This window comes from Mauremys reevesii, linkage group 8 (assembly GCF_016161935.1).
Source record: "Mauremys reevesii isolate NIE-2019 linkage group 8, ASM1616193v1, whole genome shotgun sequence".
Taxonomy (NCBI): domain Eukaryota; kingdom Metazoa; phylum Chordata; order Testudines; family Geoemydidae; genus Mauremys; species Mauremys reevesii.
In genome coordinates this window covers 22,437,227-22,457,544 of record NC_052630.1, presented here as the reverse complement: position 1 = coordinate 22,457,544, position 20,318 = coordinate 22,437,227, and the positions used below count along the sequence as shown (strand labels likewise).

General features: G+C 42.3%; 1 protein-coding gene across 7 annotated transcripts in view; it reads right to left on the bottom strand.

Moving 5' to 3' along the window:
- TTC1 (tetratricopeptide repeat domain 1) overlaps positions 1 to 20,318 on the bottom strand; it is a 42,894-nt gene that overhangs the window by 14,073 nt on the left and 8,503 nt on the right. For 6 of the 7 annotated variants that reach the window (XM_039485640.1, XM_039485639.1, XM_039485641.1 and 3 more), the window contains exons 3-6: positions 19,311 to 19,371; positions 16,531 to 16,643; positions 12,723 to 12,759; positions 10,468 to 10,616 (exon numbers count right to left, since the gene is read on the bottom strand). In XM_039485640.1, the coding sequence (XP_039341574.1) occupies positions 10,468 to 10,616; positions 12,723 to 12,759; positions 16,531 to 16,643; positions 19,311 to 19,371 (360 nt within the window). The remainder of the gene's footprint in view (positions 1 to 10,467; positions 10,617 to 12,722; positions 12,760 to 16,530; positions 16,644 to 19,310; positions 19,372 to 20,318) is intronic. The other variant, XM_039485644.1, reaches the window with a different exon arrangement.

Sequence of the window (20,318 nt, the reverse complement as noted above, 5' to 3'; positions counted from 1 at the left end):
GACCTGTGAAGGAGCAGAGATAGACTAGCTCCAGCAGTAGCCTCCACAGATGCCTAAATAACAATCACTGCTTATGATAACAGGGGAGGAATTCACTTCACACCTGCTCCTGGAACTCCAGAGATCACCTTTATACATCTAATTCACTTTTCAAGGGGGATAACTGAAAACAGCCCCTTCGCTGCAAGTATAAGCAGGAGTTGGGAGTGAGTGAATGGGGTTTTAAGAGATAGTGGAATCTCAGTTTCAGCAAAGGGTGGAGATACCAGGTGGGAGGGTACAGAGTGTTCCAGATTCCCCTAACTATAGGTAGTGGGTTCCACGCATAGCTGTAATATATCATTAGCAATTCCCTCACCTAGGCAAGCATAGTAGATCCCTAAATACTAGCTTTGACATAGACTTAGTTTATTAAGAATCCATATGACATAATGATTCTGCAACCACAGAGATGAGTGCACAAGAACATCTACAGTAACAAAAGTTGCTATTTATATGCTATTATAAAATCATCAGAACATGTTTTAAAAGATCCAGACCTCTCCCATTACAACCTGGCACAGCACATTTGAACTGTCGGAGAATTTTGTGTTTTGTTGGTCCGGATTATTTCTGTACACCACCACCATAAAAACCTCTGAAAATAGGGTTACAGTTTCAAAATGCTGGATTTTAAATTATTCTTTTCTTGTAACAGTTTGCTTATGAAGTTGGATCAAGAACTAGAACTGAAGTTTGCTTCGTTACATTTGGTAATTTAAAGCCTTTCTGAGCCATTATATGTAGGTTTGCTAATCTGACATTCTTTTTATATCTCTATACATTATAAATAAATATTTATTTATATAGAACAAAGAAAGAAGCTCCTGTAGAGAGAGAGACGCTTAAGATTTCTTTGCAGACCATTGCAGGCTGGTAAAGACATGAGATTACAAATAGCATCAGGTTGTTTGTTCTGTTTTTGTTTGTTTTGCTTTTAAAATAATGTCCTTGTAAACTCTAGCTGCCTTTACTGTGCTGTATTAGAGGCTTGGCAGGTATGTGAGGGGCCAAGATGCCCCTTTGAGTTCAGGGCCGCCCAGAGGATTCCGGGGGCCTGGGGTCTTCGGCGGCGGGGGGCCCTTCCGTTCCAGGACCCGCCGCCGAAGTGCCCCGAAGACCCGCGGCGGGGGCCCCCCGCCGCCGAATTACCGCCAAAGCGGGACCCGCCGCCGAAGTGCAGCCCGGTCTTCGGCGGCGGGGGACCCCCGCCGCGGCTCTTCGGGGCACTTTGGCGGCGGGTCCCGGAACGGAAGGGCCCCCTGCCACCGAATTACCGCCGAAGACCGGGCTGAACTTCGGCGGCGGGTCCCGCTTCGGCGGTAATTCGCCAGTGGGGGGGTCCTTCAGCCCCAGAGCGGAAGGACCCCCCGCCAGCGAAGACCAGGAGCGGAAGAAGCTCCTGGGCCCGGCCCTGCGAGTGTTTTCCGGGCCCCCCGGAGCGAGTGAAGGACCCCGCTCCGGGGGCCCCGAAAAACTCTCGTGGGGGCCCCCGTGGGGCCCGGGGCAAATTGCCCCTCTTGCCCCCCCCGGGCGGCCCTGTTTGAGTTTCCACCATTACTGCACACATAGAAGAGCGTCTTGCTATGCCTAGAGCTTCAATACTAATGAGAAAAACAGGCTTAAAAAAAAAAAATCAGAAAAACGGCAGGAGAGAGAGGTCTGTTAGGTTATGGGATAGACTCATTTTCTAGCAGCCCCATTGCTCATTTACAGCTAGATCAGACAGTTGTGCAGGATAATGCACCAAAAAATAGCCAGAAAGGCTTTTCAAACAGATATCCTTTAGGGAGTGGCTCCCACAGAGGAATGCAAAAACCTAAACCCTCCTCCCTCCCCTCACTGATATTGATCCCCACTGAACTACGGGCAAGTCGCATCTTAGCCACATTTAACATGCGCAAATTCAGCTTTGTGCGGTTGGCAAAAACAGGGGGAAAAAAAGAAAAACAACAATATAAAAACTGCATCTGTAGTACGAGCGATTCCGCCCGCCATTCAACTCAATGAGTGTTTTACCATACGCAGTTTTCACTTTACGCGCTAACTGCGGAATGGAACCCTCCCGTAAGAGACTTGCCTGTAGTTATTTCTGCTAAAGTGAGTAGCAGTGTTAGTGAAAGACCCCATGTTAACATTAAAGTGTGCCACTGCAGTGGTATATAGACAAGCCCTCAGTATCTTGCAGGGGGTGTACTGCAAATTGGACTAAAGTAAGATAGGTGACAGAACAGGGTATGTAGGCATTACTTAACTTCTCTTTACTTCCTACAAAAATAAAGATAATTACCCAGCATTTAAAGCACTTTTGAAAGCTACACGTCAAAGAGAGCACTGTGCCCATCCCTGGCCAGTACAAGGTTGTGTCTCATGTGTCCCTGCCTGACCGGTACAAGGTGTTGAGTGGCTCATGCAGTCAGGCTCTATCGGCATTAGGTACATTTTCACTGGAAAAGGTCTTTTGTGATTCTGAAACTCACATTAGATTGGTTTTGCAGGCAGTACATTAGTAATGAGAACCAATTTCTATGGCCTAGTTTACACTTAAAAGTTTTGCTGGCATAGTTAGGGTGGTTAGGAGTTTTATTTTTTCCTCAAGCCATCCCCTTAACTGACATAGCTATTCCAGCAAAAGCCCCACTGTAGATGCAGTTATATCAACAAGAGGCAGTCCTTTTTGGCAGCAGAGCTTATTTTATTCAGGGAACTGGTTTAAGCAATACCGGCAAAAGAATTATTTTGCTAGTATAAACTGCATCATCACTAGCTGCTAAACCAGCAAACCCTTTCTAGTGTAGGCAAGACCTATGACCATTTCAATAAGAGAATTTTCAACCAGTCAAAAAGCTCTCTCTCTTTTTTTGGTAACATACTGTTAAATTTAGCATTAATGATGGCCAGTGGTTCACCAACCCTGGTCTGTGGAACACGAGTGGTGGTCTATTGCTACCTGGCTGGTTATATGGCTCTTCTCTGTTTTCAGCTGAGAAACTGCATCTTGATTCATTAGGACGGCTTTTGACAGTCCCACATGACACACTCATAAGCAAACTAGGAAACTGCAGCCTAGATAAAATTACTATCAATGTGGGTTCACAATTTGTTGAAAGACTGTACTCAGTAGTTTATCAATGGTTTGCTGTCAAACTGTGTGGGTGTATCTACTGGTGTCCCATAGTGATCAGTCCTGGGTCCAGGTCATTAATGACTTGGATAATGGAGTGGAGAGAGTGCTTATAAAGTTTGCTGATGAAAACCAAGACAGGAGGGGTTGCAGGCACTGTGGAGGAATGGATTAGAATTCAAAACAACTTTGACAAGGTGGAGAATTGGTCTGAAATAAACATGAAATTCAGTATAGACAAATGAAAAACCAAATACACACCTAGCCAGTTATTCCCCATTTTATAGTTAGTAATACTGCTGAAGAGTATCTGGGGGTTATAGAGGATTACAAATTGAATATGAGTGAGCAATGTGAAGAGTTGTAAAAGGCTAATATAATTCCGGAGTTTATTTAACAGGAGTGGGCCCTGTAAAACACAGGAGGTAACTGTCCTGTTCTACGTGGCACTGGTCAGGCCTCACCTAGAGTACTGTATCCAATTCTGGGTAACTTACTTTAGGAAAGATGTGGACAAATTGGAGATAGTCCCAAGAAGAGCAACAAAAACAATAAAAGGTTTAGGGAAGCTAACCCTCGAGGAAAAGTTAATGAAACTCAGCATGTTTAGTATGGAGAAAAGAAGACTGAGTCTGGGACCTAATAAGTCTCAAACAGGTTAAGGTGTGTTATGAACAGGACTGTGATCAGTTCTCCATGTCCACTGAACGTTGGACAAATAGTAATGGGCTTAATCCACAGCAAGAAAGATTTATGTTAGAAAGTTTTTCCTAATATTTATCTATAAGGGTAGTTAAGCTCTGGAAGCAGCTGCCAAGAGACTGTGTGAAATCACCATCATTGGAAGTTTTTAAGGATAGGCTGGACAAACGCCTGCCAGGGATGGTTTAGGTTTACTTGGTCTTGCCTCATCACAGGGGGCTGGGCTTGATGACTTCTTGAGGTCTCTTCCACCCCTACATTTCTATGATTCTGTCATTAAGAGGCATTTAGATGCACCTTATATGCTTTCTTAATATTACTTTCCCATATATACCTACTGCAGTAGGTATCACACAGAGAGGTTATACAATTTTGAAGGGGAAGTGGTCTACAGAATGGAAGAAGCATCCATGAAACGTTCTATAGAGCTATGGCTCACTATGTCAGAGTTTGAGAAACGTTGCTATCACACATTAAAGCTTTTGCACAGAGTCTGTTTTATAATAAGCCAGGAAACCAGAACTGCAGTATGTACCAGACATTAAATCAGTGAAATGCAGACACTTGAGAGAAGTAAAATACCCCAATATACCGTACATCGCAAGAAGAGTGAAGGGCTGAACAAAAACTAGGAAAGACCCTATTAAAAAGAGAACAAGTATAATAACAGCAAGGATGAAAAGAAGAAAGTCTATTATAGGAACACACATGGAGGTTAGGGAATATGGTGCTAAAATATAGGATATGCTAGAAGCTACAGAAAGTAAGAGAGGCACTGCTTTCTCGATGAAGGTCACCAGAATTTTTAACTGAATTATTAGATTAAGAAGTCATGGCTTCAGCGAAGAGGAAATGATAAACAAGGATAATATTAACATAGTTATGCATGTATTTCTAGAACATAATAGCCCCAGCACATCTGTTACATATGAAAATAATGATGTGTGACAAGCTTGTCAATTCACTAGGCTGTTGCCAAGAGCTGTGTGCTTAGGAGGGTATTCTGCCCTCATCTAGACATATGCAACTTACATTAGCATTAATGGGAGTTATATATACACATATCAGTGGCAGACGAGAGTCCTACTTAATGATCCAGTCCTGAAAAAAGTAGTTTCAGTTCTGGTTTCAGGCCAAGATTCTCTCTGGTTGTTTCCAGTGCTACTCCTATAGCAGCATAATGGGTTTTTAAATGGAAAATTAAATGTATTTTAAGTTTTAGAAAATTAAAATGACTTAAATTGATGCCCAAAGTGTTTTTACATCAAATTGAACTATACAGAAGTCTAAGCTTAAGCAGTTTTTAAACCACCAGCAGGTTTTAAAATGTAAGGCCATTCAATTATATGATCAAAATGTTCAGATTTGGAGCTTAAAGTTATTAATAGTGCTGGACAAAACACACAAAAACAGTCCCTGCCCCAAGGAGCCTGCAGTTGACACCAAAAGGGTAGGAGAGGAAACAGGCCCAGAGAGGTAATACGGCACGTCAATGATAGAGCTGGCATTAGAATTCAGGTCGCCTCATTCCCAGTCCAGTGTCCTATCCACTAGATCAAACTGCCTCTCATATATAATTTTAGAACTAAAGATGGACACAAAGGGGCTTCAATGGAGTTACACCAATTCACATGAAGTGATCTTCTCCATAACAGGGAGTTAGTATTTTGAATACTAGATCTACATGTTCAAAATTTGGGGTAGGTGCAGGGAGTTCAAGCCAGTCATTACTGAAAGTCTCAAAAAAAAAAGATTCAGTTCACACTCTTCTTTTTCCCTGGGAAGGTGTGATTGAGCCTCATATTAAATGTTTAAACTTTTTTTTATTTATTTTAAAAAAAATGCACTTAACATCTGACCCTAAAATTAAGTTCTTAAGTCTTGACCTAACTCAGCGCCTCCACTTTGCTACCTAGGGAGCCCTACCACTTCAGTTCTCTGAGAATGGGTCCCCAGCTTTAGCACGCCTTTCTCCCCCCTCCCGCCAATGGCTTCTTCAGTAGATCCCAATAAGCTTGAGCTTGGGCTCCTACTGGAGATTTATCCTCTTGAGCACTATACAACCAGCAGATGGTTGCTGTGACATAGGACAACCTTTTCATAGCAAACATTAATAGTCAACTGGAATAGGGCCATTGGGTTCAAATGGTAAATCAAAGCCAGAACGTGTGTCTCACATAACTTGCCAGCTTTCCCTTGTTTAGTTAGGTGGGTGCCACTTTGTCCAGGCCTGCAAAGCAAATTACATGGTTGCTGCAAAATGTCCTTAGCCTGCCCGAACCAATCCCGGACTGAAAACCTATGTTCTACCATGCTGCAACATTATTCTCTTCCATGTCTCGTAAGACCTCAGTCTTGTGCCGTAGATTCCAGTCATGCTATTTTCACGTGTACTCTCCTTCCCCTCCCCTGCTCTGTGTTGCAGGTAGGACGTGGTTGTTGTCAGACAGTCCACTTGGCTGGCAGTCCTTAAAGTTAATGGTCCAGTTGTTGGTCTTCCACTGCATCTCCAAGACTGCCAGCATGTGAATGAAGCTGTTCTTGATAGTCCATTCATACCAATCCCGACATGTCTATGTGACACACCTAATCACTTCATCACTTTTACCCTTCACAACAAGCAATATGTATGGGGAAACTGAGTCACATACTTTTTAATAAAAATACAGAAAATTCCCACATTCTCCACAACATATCAAAAGGTAACTTCAGTAAACAATGCATATAAAATAGAATCAAGTACACCCAGCACGAGGAAAACAAGGAATGTTTGAGAACTGCAAACAACCAACATTTAAAAAAAAAAGTATTATATAAGAAAAAAGCATATTGAAGAGAACATGGATAATGACCATGGAAAATACCTCAGGCCAGACTACAGACTGGGCGCTTTTTTTGGTTTACATCCATATTAACCGCAGTTTTATTTCAAGTATTGAAGTAGCTGGATTTTTAGTGGGGTAGAGCACTTGCAGCTACTCCCACTGCAATTGATTGAAGCTATAGGTGATCATCTCAACTTAAAATATGGTTACTTAAATTTAGGTGCCTAAATAGGGCTTTAGATGCCCAATTTTAGGCATTTTGTCCATTCTCCTTAAATTAGTAATCAAAAGTAGTTTCAACCCATACACCCATGCTGTTCATAACAGTCACAGGAACGTGCATATCATTTTATAAGCAGATCATCAAAACTAATACTAGAACTCAGAAACAATATAAATGAATCAGCATCCCACTTACACAAAAACCTAAACCCATAAACCACAACCTCAAGGGCTAGATAACATGCCGTAATGAAAAAAATTATGCAATGAAGAGGCACTTTTAAAAATACCACCCAGTGCTCCTCTTAGAAATCGACAGCTGCTTCTGGGTATGAGCGAAGAGCCTCCAGAACCCAGAATTCAAAAACAAAACAGCTCCAATTGTGTAGAGGGCAATCATCTCTGAGCGGTTTTTGGGAGCTACCTTCCCCTGGCAGCATGCTCCCTTAAGGGCTCTAATGTCCCTTCACATGGCCTTGACAGAAGCATGAACTAACTTCCACCTGAAGAGCCAGTGTGCGATGGAATGCACCCCTGTAGTCACACCCTACACACTATTATTATAATCTTTGTACAAAATATGCCTTGTAATGTATTATTTGATACCTCACAATAATAATGGTTAATAATATAATGGTGGAATGTATAAATTACCCGTAAAGTTATGAATTCTCCCTGAATGATGCTGGTGGCACATGTTCAAACCCACATAGCCCCAATTAGGCAGAACTGCTTACGCAGGTCTCAAAAGGAGTGTGTGTTTACTTCAATTTACATATACAAGTTGTACACAGAATCCTCAGACAGCGAGGGGGGGAAGGCAGGAGATAAAGAAAAGCCGCATTCCAGCAAACAGGTAATAAGAAACATCATAGAACTTTGATGACTGGTAGTGAACATGTTGTCTTCTTTACTATTTTAATAAACTTTGCTTTGAGTGGTAACCTTCAGGAAAATGCATCTCAAAGTGGGACTGGCCTAGAAAAGTCAGGGGGTAAAAACACCCCAAGTTCTCTCCCCATCTCTTTCACCTCAGAGGACAAAAGAACACAGGCCACTGGACCTTGGGAGCAGATCCTCACCTGAAACTTGGTCAGCAATGCTACTGGAAACCTGAGTAAGAACTTCACTTTGAACCAAGTCTAGTTTGTTACGTTTACAAAGCATTTTATCTGCATTTCTCTTGTAACTTCAATGCCTCATTACTTGTACTCGCTTAAAGCCTCTCCTTGTAGTTAAATTTGTTTTATTCTTTAATCAAAACTAATCCAGTGTGGTGAACTGTGTGGGTAACTCCATTCAAAGTGGCAAACTATTGTATCTTGATCCCTTTACAAGGGCAACAGACCTAATATCTGGACTGCCAAGGACAAGTCTGGACAGTGCAAAACACCCATTTTTGTGGAAAATATTCAGGACTAGGAGCGTTTTGGGGTCACTCTGCAAGCAATAACCAAGGCTGGTGGAAGCAGCAGGCTGTGCTGACAGGCTGCTGCGGTCAGAACTGCTGGACCAGGACTGGATCTGTACACAGACATACTGGGTGTGACCTGCATGCTGGCAGGCTGTTTGTGAGCAACCCAAGTTGGAAGCTACAATAGCAAAGCATTGCAAGGCCCCCAAAGTTGCACAGGAGGGGTGACAGCCCCTCACTGGTCTGGACTGCTCTGGGGAATGTCACACAGTGGAAAATACAAGCAGCCTGAGAGGAGCAGTCAGAGTACCTATCCCTTCCTGCCTCCCTGGACATTGTACGGACTGTTTCTAATCTATCAAATCCACCACCACTTTTCACACTAAGAATTAAAGTGCCAAATGCCATCAGGAAAGCACTTCCGCTGGCATTTCACACGAATAGCTGCTTAAAACCTGGAATCAACAGTCCACAGCAGTGACTAAATTGCCATCGACTAGGGACTGTACACAGGTCAGATTTGGGTTCCAGGGAGTTAAGGGTTTAACCTTTATTCTTCCAAGCCATACTGTCCAAAAACCAAAAATACATTCTGAGTACTTATTTACACCAGTGGATATGACAAAAGATTCTTTCAAGGTACTGTAAATCCCACAGCTATTTGTAACATTAACTGAAGAGGACATGGGATTTAGCATTAAACTGCACACCTCATTTTGCTCACTAACGAAGAAAGCAGCTAGATCAGGAGGTGCTTCTGTTTATGACCACAAGATTACATTCCATTAAAATGAGAGGACATGCTCTTGGCCGTAAATAGCAAGCTTAAAGTGCTACTAGCAAAAATAAGTCAAAAGTTTTCAGAAACAAACCACTCAAGATTTTGAACGATCTTTTAGGTCTGCCTCAGAGTTATCAGTTTAGCGACAAGCCCATTTTCTGGTGTCCTCAAAAATTACATGATCAAGACAAAAGTGAAATTATTATTTTCAATTCCAGTTATTTATGTGCAGCTCCTTCAGAAAAAAAGAGAAGTGTGTTGTAGAGATGTTTGGCCAGAGTCACTATTCAGAAGAATGATTGCAGTATAATACCGATGTCTTGCAGTATAATACCTAGGTCTTACAGCATAGTGCTTTTCATAAATTCCAGGCCACTGAAGAACTAGCAAAAGCAGTGTTATTGTGCGCCTTTTTCTGATCTACCAATTTGTCCCATCCCAGATGCCTTGGCACATTACTTCTGCCAGAGTGCAGAGGTGTTGTGGGATGCGATTTCCATTCCAAGGCCAGGGGCTCAAGTGCATGGGTGCATACAACACATGCCCCACCCCTCAACACTTGCTTGGCACATATATAGGTGTAACAACAAGTCAGAATTTGAATCAAGATTTTTTTTAGCTATTTATCTGATTATAATATTCTACAGAGCATATGTGGACGGGAATCTGATTGTAGAAGCACGTATGAACATTCACTTTCAGCTTCATTTCTGACAATTAACATAAAAGTCTCAATGTTATCCTGCCACGGTTCCTCACGGGAACATTATAAATTATTGCTCATTTTAGGGAAAGAATAAAAATTAAACATCAAACAAACAGAACAAAGATAATAAAGGACTATAGTGTATGAGTGATAAGTTGGGCGGGGTGGCTGTTTAACAAGTAAAGCATACTTATACGGGGTTATTATAGGCCAAGCACCTGCAGGCAGGAACACCCATGTTTACTTTCACCCATTTATAAAGGTTAAACAGTTCCATACTATGTAGATATAAAATTGTTACAATTCTGCATGACTTTTTTTTTTTTTTAAATATAATGTCATGAGAGAGGGGAAGGGAGGGCACGAGAAGGCAGGATGAGAGCAACCCAATCAATTTTCAGAGACACAAAGACAAAATTTAGTTGCAACTTTACTATTAATACCAACATTCGGCAACTGAACAGTTGAGATCCTGAGTGAACAAGGATATATATCTGGCTCTCATGAATATAACACGATCTGAGATTTAAGCCTGCTTGCATCACTAGTGAGAGTTAAGGTGAGCTCAATGAGTGGAGCCGCTTGCATAAGCAGTATCAATGCATTGCATATGTAAATTTTATGGTTAGTCCTAAGTATGGTGTAAATGCTTACCATGCAAGCTTCTCTCGCGTGATGTACTGATGGATCTTTTTCTAGGACTGTTTTATAATCCTCCAGAGCTTCATCTAGTTTTTCTGTTTTTTCATATAGTTCTGCTCTCCTCAGCAGAGCCCTGATATAGTTAGGATCTAGTTCGATTGCTGGAAAATTAAAACAAAGTGGTATGTTTTTATGCAATGTTTCTACACCCCCTCAAATCAATGGTTAAGTGAATATGTATATCTTGTAGTTAATTAATTTTTTTATTTATTAAAATCAAGCATAGTACCAGTTTAATATAAAAGATATCTTAATGGGGGAGGAGGTTTAATTCAGAGTTTTTGCACACTAACTGGTATTGGATAGCATGCAATAACTGCATACATATGGCCAACTGTTTTCAGATTCAGTACAGATTAATGTGTCTACACAGCCTCATGGACTTAATCCCAAGTATGCAGAATTCTGGGAAGGTATCCCATGGTGCTTTGCCTCACTGGTGCTTTGCCTCACTGCTGTGCTCCATGCATCCTGGAACTTTTCTCACTGCACACAGCAGAAGTAGTCAGAAGAAGGGACCAGGACTTGGGGTATTATTTATATTACACATAGTAATTATTCTGGACATTTCAGATATAATTTGCAGAGTACCATAAAGCCAATATAGTACAAATACAGGATCTAGAAGTTAAAAGGATAACACTTTTAGACAGATGCAGAGGTTGAATTTATCTTCATCTAAGGGTGTAAGTCAAAAGTAACTCCATTGAAGTGCTTCTGAATCTACACTGGTAACAGATTAAATCTAGTTCAGTACCTATATATGAATGGTTAGACTGTTTCTAGAAATTACAAAAGAAACACTTGTGGCACTTAGAGACTAAACAAATATATTTGGGCATAAGCTTTCGTGGGCTGGAACATCTAATGAAGTGGGTTCTTTCTTGGGCCCAAATACATTTGTTAGTCTCTAAGGTGCCCAAGGACTCCTCATTGTTTTTGCTGATACAGACTAACACGGCTACCACTCTGAAAGAAGCATGTTGATTCAATGTATGCTTTTTCATCTCCCTATTCTCTTGACAGACACAACCATGATTACTGGTGCAGCTGGGACAGAATGCTGAACAGTTTGCTTCTGTACAACAGAAACCTGCTAATAAACAAGCTCTCAAGACATTTCTCCACTCAGTTTTCAATACAGGAAAAAGCACCTTAAAAAACAAAACAAACCCCCCCAAAAAAACCCAAATCTAAAATAATTCTTAATGCAAGCAATGCAGCCCAAAATATTCCAGCCAAACATAGCATGTTTCTTCTTTTTAGAGGGACAAGGACAATGCTGCAGTCAGCAAGATGCAGGTCGGTGTGAATTGCATTGCTATGCTCTAAGTGTTGCATTGCAGCTTGTGAGCCAAGCCCTTAGAGACTGTCAAATGATGGTAAAGTTTAAATCTTGTAACCTGCACAGCTGATTGATTTCCTTTCAGACAGTACAAAATTAGCAGAAGCATTTTCAAAAAACAGGAAGAAGAAAGCAAACTGGAAGCCAGTTAGATGCTGCTACTTTCAGAAAGGCAAGAATACTAGTAACACTTACAAAAAACGCTTACTGTATAAGCAGTGATGGCACTCAGCCACTGAATTAGATCTCCATTGGGTAAGGCTGGACTTTTGTCCCAGCTGTTATAAAGAGTATAACACACATCCAAGACCAGACATCTGGGGATTTTCATGTGGGTGAGTTGGTGGATGCAACAGTACATAGCTGAACAGATTTCATCAAGAGCCGCAGAGATAAAACTAGGCAGCATGGGAATCAGAGAGCACGAGGTCAGCAATAACGTAAAAAAGACTTAGACAAAGGGATTTGGTGCCTTTCATTCCAAGGAACCACATAATTCCTTGCACTTCAAGGTTAAAACTCTTAAGATTTGGAGAGCTGGGTTGGATTTACAAGAGTAGGTTCAGGAGAAAGGGCAGCTTTCTCTAATTTTCTGTAAAAGATTTTGCTACTATCACACTGCAAACACCATTCCTATTTGCAATGGAGAAATAAGACATTTCAGGTAGTAAAAGCCTGACAGCCATTTTATAAAGTTAATCCAAGATACATGCCCCTATCACCATGACCTCCTTCTGAGTTCTTAAAAAAAACAAAAAAAACCTGCCTTGCCAAAAATTGCAGCCCTACTGAGTGGCATGATTTCTGCACCAATGACATTGCGCAACAGCAGCGCATTCAGAATCAGGAAAAAGGATCATACCTTTGCTGCAGTCACTTAGGGCAGCTTCTGTCTTGTCCTAAAACCAAATCAATAATGTTAGGTTTGTTTCTCCCATTTCTAGTGATATAAATGAATACATACTTATAAGTGCCAGTTGGGAACGAATACATTTGCAGAGACCCATTAAAAGCCTGAACTTACATTAGCAATATGCTATAGATGTCTAAGCCAGAAAGAGGCCAGCTTTCCATGACAACAGCTGGTGTCAGAGTCATGTGACTACATACTCATCTAATTTGCAATCAGCAGCTCACACAAGGCAGTGTGCAAAAGGCTGAGTCACTCATGCAGGCGTCTACTCTGTTGAAGTGTCTACCACACTTCTCTCCACCTACTGGGATCTGGTCCAGTTGCTTGAGGGGTTAGTGCTGAAGCCATAGGCCAACACTTTCCCCATACTCCCAACTCAGTCCCTGTCCATGTGTGCTGATCCACCTGACAGCAGATTGTGGTCTTTAACAAAGAGCAATGCAGGAGAAACCTTGCAGTGGAAGGGACTAGATTTTAGTGCACATGTGCCCTGCCTTAACCTGCAATGGAAGATGAGAGGGTTTCTGGCTGTATTGGAATGAGGGCAGATAAAAGGTTTAAGAAATAAACATCTTGTTTCCATCCAAAACAACTGGAGTAAAAGAGAACAAAGTCTGAGAAAGAGATATACAATGCAGGAGAAGGATGGCTTCTAATCAGTATTTTTTCCATAAGGCACCAGCTGGTCTTTCAAGAAATGTCTGATTAAAATACCTATTGTAGTGCTGAGTAAACATATCTGTAGCAGGCATTAAAAAAAAAAAAAAAAAAGAGACTGACAAGTTATTGTGGAAGCCCATTAAAACAAGGACATGGTGTTAGCATAATGGTTTTTGGTTAGGCTAATAGAAGTAGAGTTGCCAGGCATCTGGTTTTCAACCGGAATGCCCGGGTGAAAAGGGACCCTGGTGGTACCGGGCAGCACTGCCAACCGGGCTGTTAAAAGTCCAGTCAGCAGAAGCCCAGGGCTAAGGCAGGCTCCCAGCCTGTCCTAGCTCCTTATGGCTCACGGAAGCAGCTGCCAGGTCCTTGCGGTCCCTAGGCGCATGGGCGGCCAGGGAGGCTCCGGGTGCTGCCGTCGCCTCAAGTGCCGGCTCCACAGGGCCCATTGGCTAGGAACTGTGACTTATTGAGCTGTGGGGGTAGTCTGTGGGTGTGAGGGCAGCATGAAGAGCCTCCCTGGCCACCCATGTGCCTAGGGGCTGCAGGGACCCTGCACCCCAACCCCAGCCCAGAGCCCCCTCCTGCACCCCAAACCCCTCATCCCCAGCCCCACCCTAGAGCCTTCAGCCCCTTTCGGCACCCCAACCCTCTGCCCCAGCCCAGTTAAAGTGAGTGAGATTTGGGAAAGAGTGACCGACAGAAGGGGGGGATGGAGCGAGCAGGGACGGGGCCTCAGAGAAGGGGTGGGACAAGGGTGTTTGGTTCTGTGCCATTAGAAAGTTGGCAACCCTAATAAGGAGACATACTAATTGTTTATCTCCAACTCATTTATTCCCCTTGTACACTTTGGCAATTACTGGATTAGTTCTCCAGTGACATAGATTTTTAACATCTGGATTATGAGGATATTTTGCTGTTTATAAATATGCTCAGATAGCATTCATGTTGGAGAAGCTATTGCAGCAGCTGCTAGAGAGAATCTCATTTTATTCTCTGCTCTAATAGGCTGGTAGTATAAAAGAAGTTTAGGTGGTTCTACTTGAGCAAAAATGCTCAGCTGACTTTCCGGTACTTAATATCAGCTATATGACAGAGTACGCTAATAAGTATTCAAGACTGTCACAGTGTTTTCTATCCCTGCATGTTGGACGGTCATGCAAGTTTTTTTCAGGTATTGTAAATAACTGATGTGGGGGTGTAGAGGAAGGAGGGAGAAAAATGTGTGTCTATTCAGAATACATTTAAAAGCAACAGAACGAGAAATTGCTTCCTACTCCTAAATTCTGGATTCCGCCTTTTAAATAGGCGGAGGTTATTTATCAACATACACGTGGCCTGTATAAAAACAATGTTGAAAATTGTATAAGCTTGACACATGGTATTCGAGTGCCTTAGACAATTAATTTAGACCCACAACTTCCCTGTGAAGCAGGGAAGTATTGCTGAATGCTCACTGTTACATCCTGCTCCAGTTCCTACTGACGTCAATGGCATAATTCGCAGGCCTAAATGGGAGCCAGATAGGGTACTAAGGAGTTGTCCTGGCTGGCTCCTCACTCATCTCCATTACCCTCTTTTTCACCACAGTTCTGCAGCAATTTTGGTGGCACATTTATTGTGATGAAGACCATCATACCCACACCACAACTTTTAACTGATTTAAAGGGGAAAAAAACAAACCAAAAAAAAAAAAAAACCCACACCCACTGGATAGAGGCATAGTTCCCTTGACTGGTTACAAATTATACAGCTGATTTGGTTCCCCACAACAGATTTTCTGCCAACAACTATGTTTGTGTCTCCACAGCTACCATCCTGCTTAACGGTGTATCAGTGCATTCTGGTAATATCTGGACAGCTACCCCGTAGTGACTATGCAGGGGACAGAGCAATGGCTCTTGACATTTCCAGACTACTGTACCTTTTTCAAGAGTCTGATTTGTCTTGTGTACGCCCATGTTTAGCCTCACTTAAAAACGACTTGCTCATAAAATCAGACATGAATACACAAGTGTCACAGCATACCGCTACTAAAAAGATTGCTAAAAAGAAGAAAGCTAGTATATCATAAAATAAATCAATATAAATATTGTACTTCTATATACTATACCAGTGGTTCTCAACCTCTTTGCAATGTATTACTTGGGCCGCAGGCTGAGACCCACAGCATGCTCTCCCCCCACCCTCCCTGACCCAAGTGCCTCACACCCAGAGACCCTTCCACAGAGTAGGTCCAGGAGTGGAGCACTGGGTGGGTGGGGGGGCCAAACAGCAGGGCAGCTCCCGGACCCTCACCTGCCGCAGCTGTGTGCTAATTGGGCTGCATGTGGCCCGCAGGTTGAGAACCACTGTACTATACACTGAAATGTAGCAGTATAAACAAGTCATAGTCTGTATGAAAAATTTTAGTTTGTATTGACTTCCCTAGTACTTTCTATGTAACTAGTTGTAAAACCAGGCAAATATCTAGATGAGTTGATGTACCTACCCCTGGAACACCTCTGCATACAGCCCGGGATACATGTACCCCTGGCTGAGAACCACTGGGAGAGAGGACATACACAAAAACCAGAAGCAGTAGCATATGAGGCAGTGTGCTCTAGTCTGTCCTACCACACAGACAGCAGAGACAAAAGAGGATCAGCCAGACTGGTTAATAAAAGCATGGTTAGGAAGTCCTGCACATGTCATAACGCACTGAACTGGTTACTGGAAGACAATCATATGACAATTTAGGCCTCTAGCAGGGCCAAAACATTGACCTGCCAAAGTTACTAAACAAGAATTAACCAGGTGGTGTGGAGACACAGCCATGTTTAGAGACAGCCATGCCAACAACTGGTTATGAACTCAGTTAAGAGTTGTAGCACGGACAGAGGTGCCTACAGAAGACTCAACTCCAACTAGTGGGATCAACTGCATTTTTCAAATCAGTTCCCCCACCACCACCTGCCCCAAATCTCCACTAGTATTTCAGCTGAGATGAACAATAAAAAAAAGTCAGTGAACAATAAAACCTGGAAACTATGGCTTAATTCCTTCAAGCTCATTCTTTGACTCTTGTATATTCACAATACTCAAAAAGTACATTCACCTGTTTCATTCTTGCAGCAGCTCTGTTTGAAAACAAAACAGACCTGTCTTTCTGGTAGCAGGCTGGGCAAACCTGTACAGCTTTTGTATAGGAGTCTTCTGCTTCCCCATATTCTGAAGATTGAAGAGGAAAACAAACAACAAACATTCATTTCATTTGCCAGTAGAATTAGTGAGAGTCACATAGCTTAAACTCTCTGGAAACATATTCCTCAGTATCTGAAACAACATCAGTTTTATACCAAAAGCAAGACTCAGCCCTGGTCTACAGGTTGAATTTAGCAGCATTCCATCAATTTAACCCAGCACCCGTCCATACGACGAAGCCTTTTTTTCAACTTAGAGCTCTTAAAATCAATTTCTGTACTCCTCCCCCAATGAGGGGATTAGCGCTGAAATCGACCTTGCCAGGTCGAATATGGGGTAGTACAGTCGCAATTTGACAGTATTGGCCTCCAGGAGCTATTCCAAAGTGCTCCATTGTGACCACTCTGGACAGTGCTCTCAACTCAGATACACCGGCCAGGCAGACAGGAAAAGGCCCACGAACTTTCGAATCTCGTTTCCTGTTTGGCCAGCGTGGCAATCTGCAGGTGAGTGCAGATCTCATCAGCACAGGTGATCATGATTGCAGAGTCCCAGAATTGCAAAAGAGCTCCAGCATGGACCAAATGGGAGGTACGAGATCTGATCGTTGTATGTGGAGACAAATCCGTGCTATCAAAACTCTGTTCCAAAAGACAAAGTGCCCAAACATTTGAAAAAATTTCCAAGGGCACGAAGGACAGAAGCTATAACAGGGACCCGCAGCAGTGCCGAGGGAGGGTTGACTGATGACATGGCTTACAGGGTTGGCTTATAGGGAATTAAAATCAACAAACAGGGGTGGGTTTGCATCAAGGAGAAACACATACAACTATCACACAGAATGGCCTCCTCAACGATAGAACTCAAAACCCTGGGTTTAGCAGGCCAGTGCTCAAACCACTGAGCTATCCCTGCCCCCACTATTCCAGGCAGGACTGAATCTCCATTAAACTTTTCAAGTCGCTAATTTCACGGAGGGAAGAAGGGAAAGAGGGAAGGGGGAGCAAATGAATACAAAACAAATCTGGTCTCTTTCTTGTTTTGATCCACTCCATCTCTCTTATACATCTTAAGCTGACAGCAGACAGTGCAGTAGGATTGCTAGCCATCCTCGTCTCCTGGCTGCTCGCCAGAAGACAGTGCAGTATGACTGCAGGCAGGACTGAATCTCCAGGAGACGAAACTTAAAAATAGAATGACCTGGAGTCACTCCCATTTATGTCCAGGTGCCCCGACCGACCTCACAAGCTTGGCTAAAAGAGCACCCAGGAGATGACGACGGCTACCAATCGTAATGCACCGTCTGCTGCCAAAAGGCAATGAACTGCTGCTGTGTAGCAATGCAGTCCCACATCTGCCAGCAACCAGGAGACGTATGGTGACCGTGAGTTGAGCGGGCCCCATGCTTACCCTTGTATGGCATCTGCATGGGTAACCCAAGGAAAAAAAAAGGTGAGAAATGATTGTTTGCCATTGCTTTCGTGGGGGGGCAGGGCAGTGGCTGATGACATGTACCCAGAACCACCTGCGACAGTGTTTTTGGCCCATCAGGCATTGGGATCTCAACCCAGAATTCCAGTGGGCAGCGGAGACTGCGGGAACTGTGGGATAGCTACCCACAGTGCAACGCTCCGGAAGTCGATGCTAGCCTTGGTACTGTGGATGCACTCCGCTGAGTTAATGGTCTTAAGTGGGGACACACACACACAATCGACTGTATAAAATCGATTTCTATAAATTTGACCTAATTTTGTAGTGTAGACATCCAGTCAGCTGCTCTCAGAAAAAGTGCTCTGTTGAATTAGCATACGTACCAATGACAATGGTTTTGTTATTTTAAACCAGCACCTCTATTAGGATACTAGCTATGTTAAAATGCCAAGAACTGGACCCAGCACTACAATCTCTAGACTTGTGCCACTGCTGTGCAGATTTGAATTCATATACCTCACTTCCAAACTTTGCACTTTCTTTGAAATTAAAAACTGCAGCAAAGTCTCAAAATAAAAACAAATGTTTTTCTTTAGTTGAAGCCAGTCCATCACTGATCTAAAAAATCATGACATGACATCAGTACCTCCTCTCAGAACCTAGGGAGGAATCCTGACATGATGAGAGATGCTAACCCTCTTTAAAGAGCAGTTCTTCTCTAGATCATGCCTTGAAGAGACACCCATATCCAAGCTTAATACAGCAAAGGGCAAGTGAAGGAAGCAGATACTTGTTATTAATCACTGTCAGATTTTCAAAAAGTAAAGGACACAGCAGTTTGATTTCCCCCCCTCCTGTGTATTCCAGCAATAAGTTTTCCTTACACATTATATCAAAGTTTCAATCATCCATTATAGAAAACTCTCTCTAGTGAGCTGTCTTGGAAGCAAACCATCATCTAATTGTTGGCAAGTATCCATTTCTGTGGGATCATTAATAAGTACTTTGGGACTCTAATAAGTATATTAATTATCAGAGGGGTAGCCGTGTTAGTCTGGATCTGTAAAAGCAACAAAGAATCCTGTGGCACCTTATAGACTAACAGACGTTCTGCAGCATGAGCTTTCGTGGGTGAATACCCACTTCTTCAGATCCAAGGGTAATGGAAAATATGTCTACCTTAAGGTTTGCCACAGTATCTAATTGTGGATCTAAGTATTAACTAATTTCAGAATATATTATGTTAAAAGAATATTAACCCACCTCCTTTCTTAAACTGCTCGTTTCCTTTCTCCTTTAACTTTGTGCTCTCCTTTCTTCTTTTCTGCAACAGATCAGAGAATTTCAGTGTTTCACAGGATTTAACTGAAACGAACAAGTAGGTCAGCTACAGTTCTGCATTACTATGAAAGAAAATCAGAATGAAAAGTAACCAGGAGAATGCTAGCTACAAAGGTGTCTGTAAACCGTTAATTTACTATTATACATATTGGGTGTATCATCACACTGGATAGGGGCATAAAGGGCTCCAATTTATAAACTAAAATATATACAAGGGAAGTTTAATTCTTTATTTATTTAAAATAAATGTTTGCATTTTGGCATTTACTGTTTGCTTCTTCTTTTGGGACAATAGTATCTTTCCAGTGTCATTCAAACTGGCTACATAAGATCTGTTTAGTCAGTGAAGTCCTGCAAGTTATTATTTGAGACATCCTGTCCAAGAAGTTTATAATCAGCTGGCTGTGAACCCTGATGGAGGCAGCTCTAATATTGATGGGATGCAAAAAGTACTTCCAATGCAGCAGACACAGACTAGTCCAAATGTGATATTGTTGTCTTTGAATAGATTTATTATGCAGAAGGATTGGTTAACAGAACATTCTTTTTTCTCCAGCGAAAGTAATGTAGACGTCAGGCACTACAAGCAGCTAGAGGCTGAAAAACGGGTCACTGGCACAAATAAATGGTCTTACTAAGGGAAGAAATACACATTTTCTCCTTGCTGTATCGCTTAGCATTGCTCACAGATGACTAAACAACCACCCATCAAACCCAAAGGCTGGGAGAAGGTTCCATTAGATAGTGAAAATTGCAGGGGTGTGTTTTCAACCACAGATATCTTAACAGCCCTGCTGGCATAAGTGATGTTGGCATGAATGCCTTTAGCTAACACTGCAAATACAGAAGGCTGTCATCAAGCCATCTCCAAATGATCACTAAGGAATACTTGGCACACAAATATAGCTCACAGAAATAAAAACAAAATGT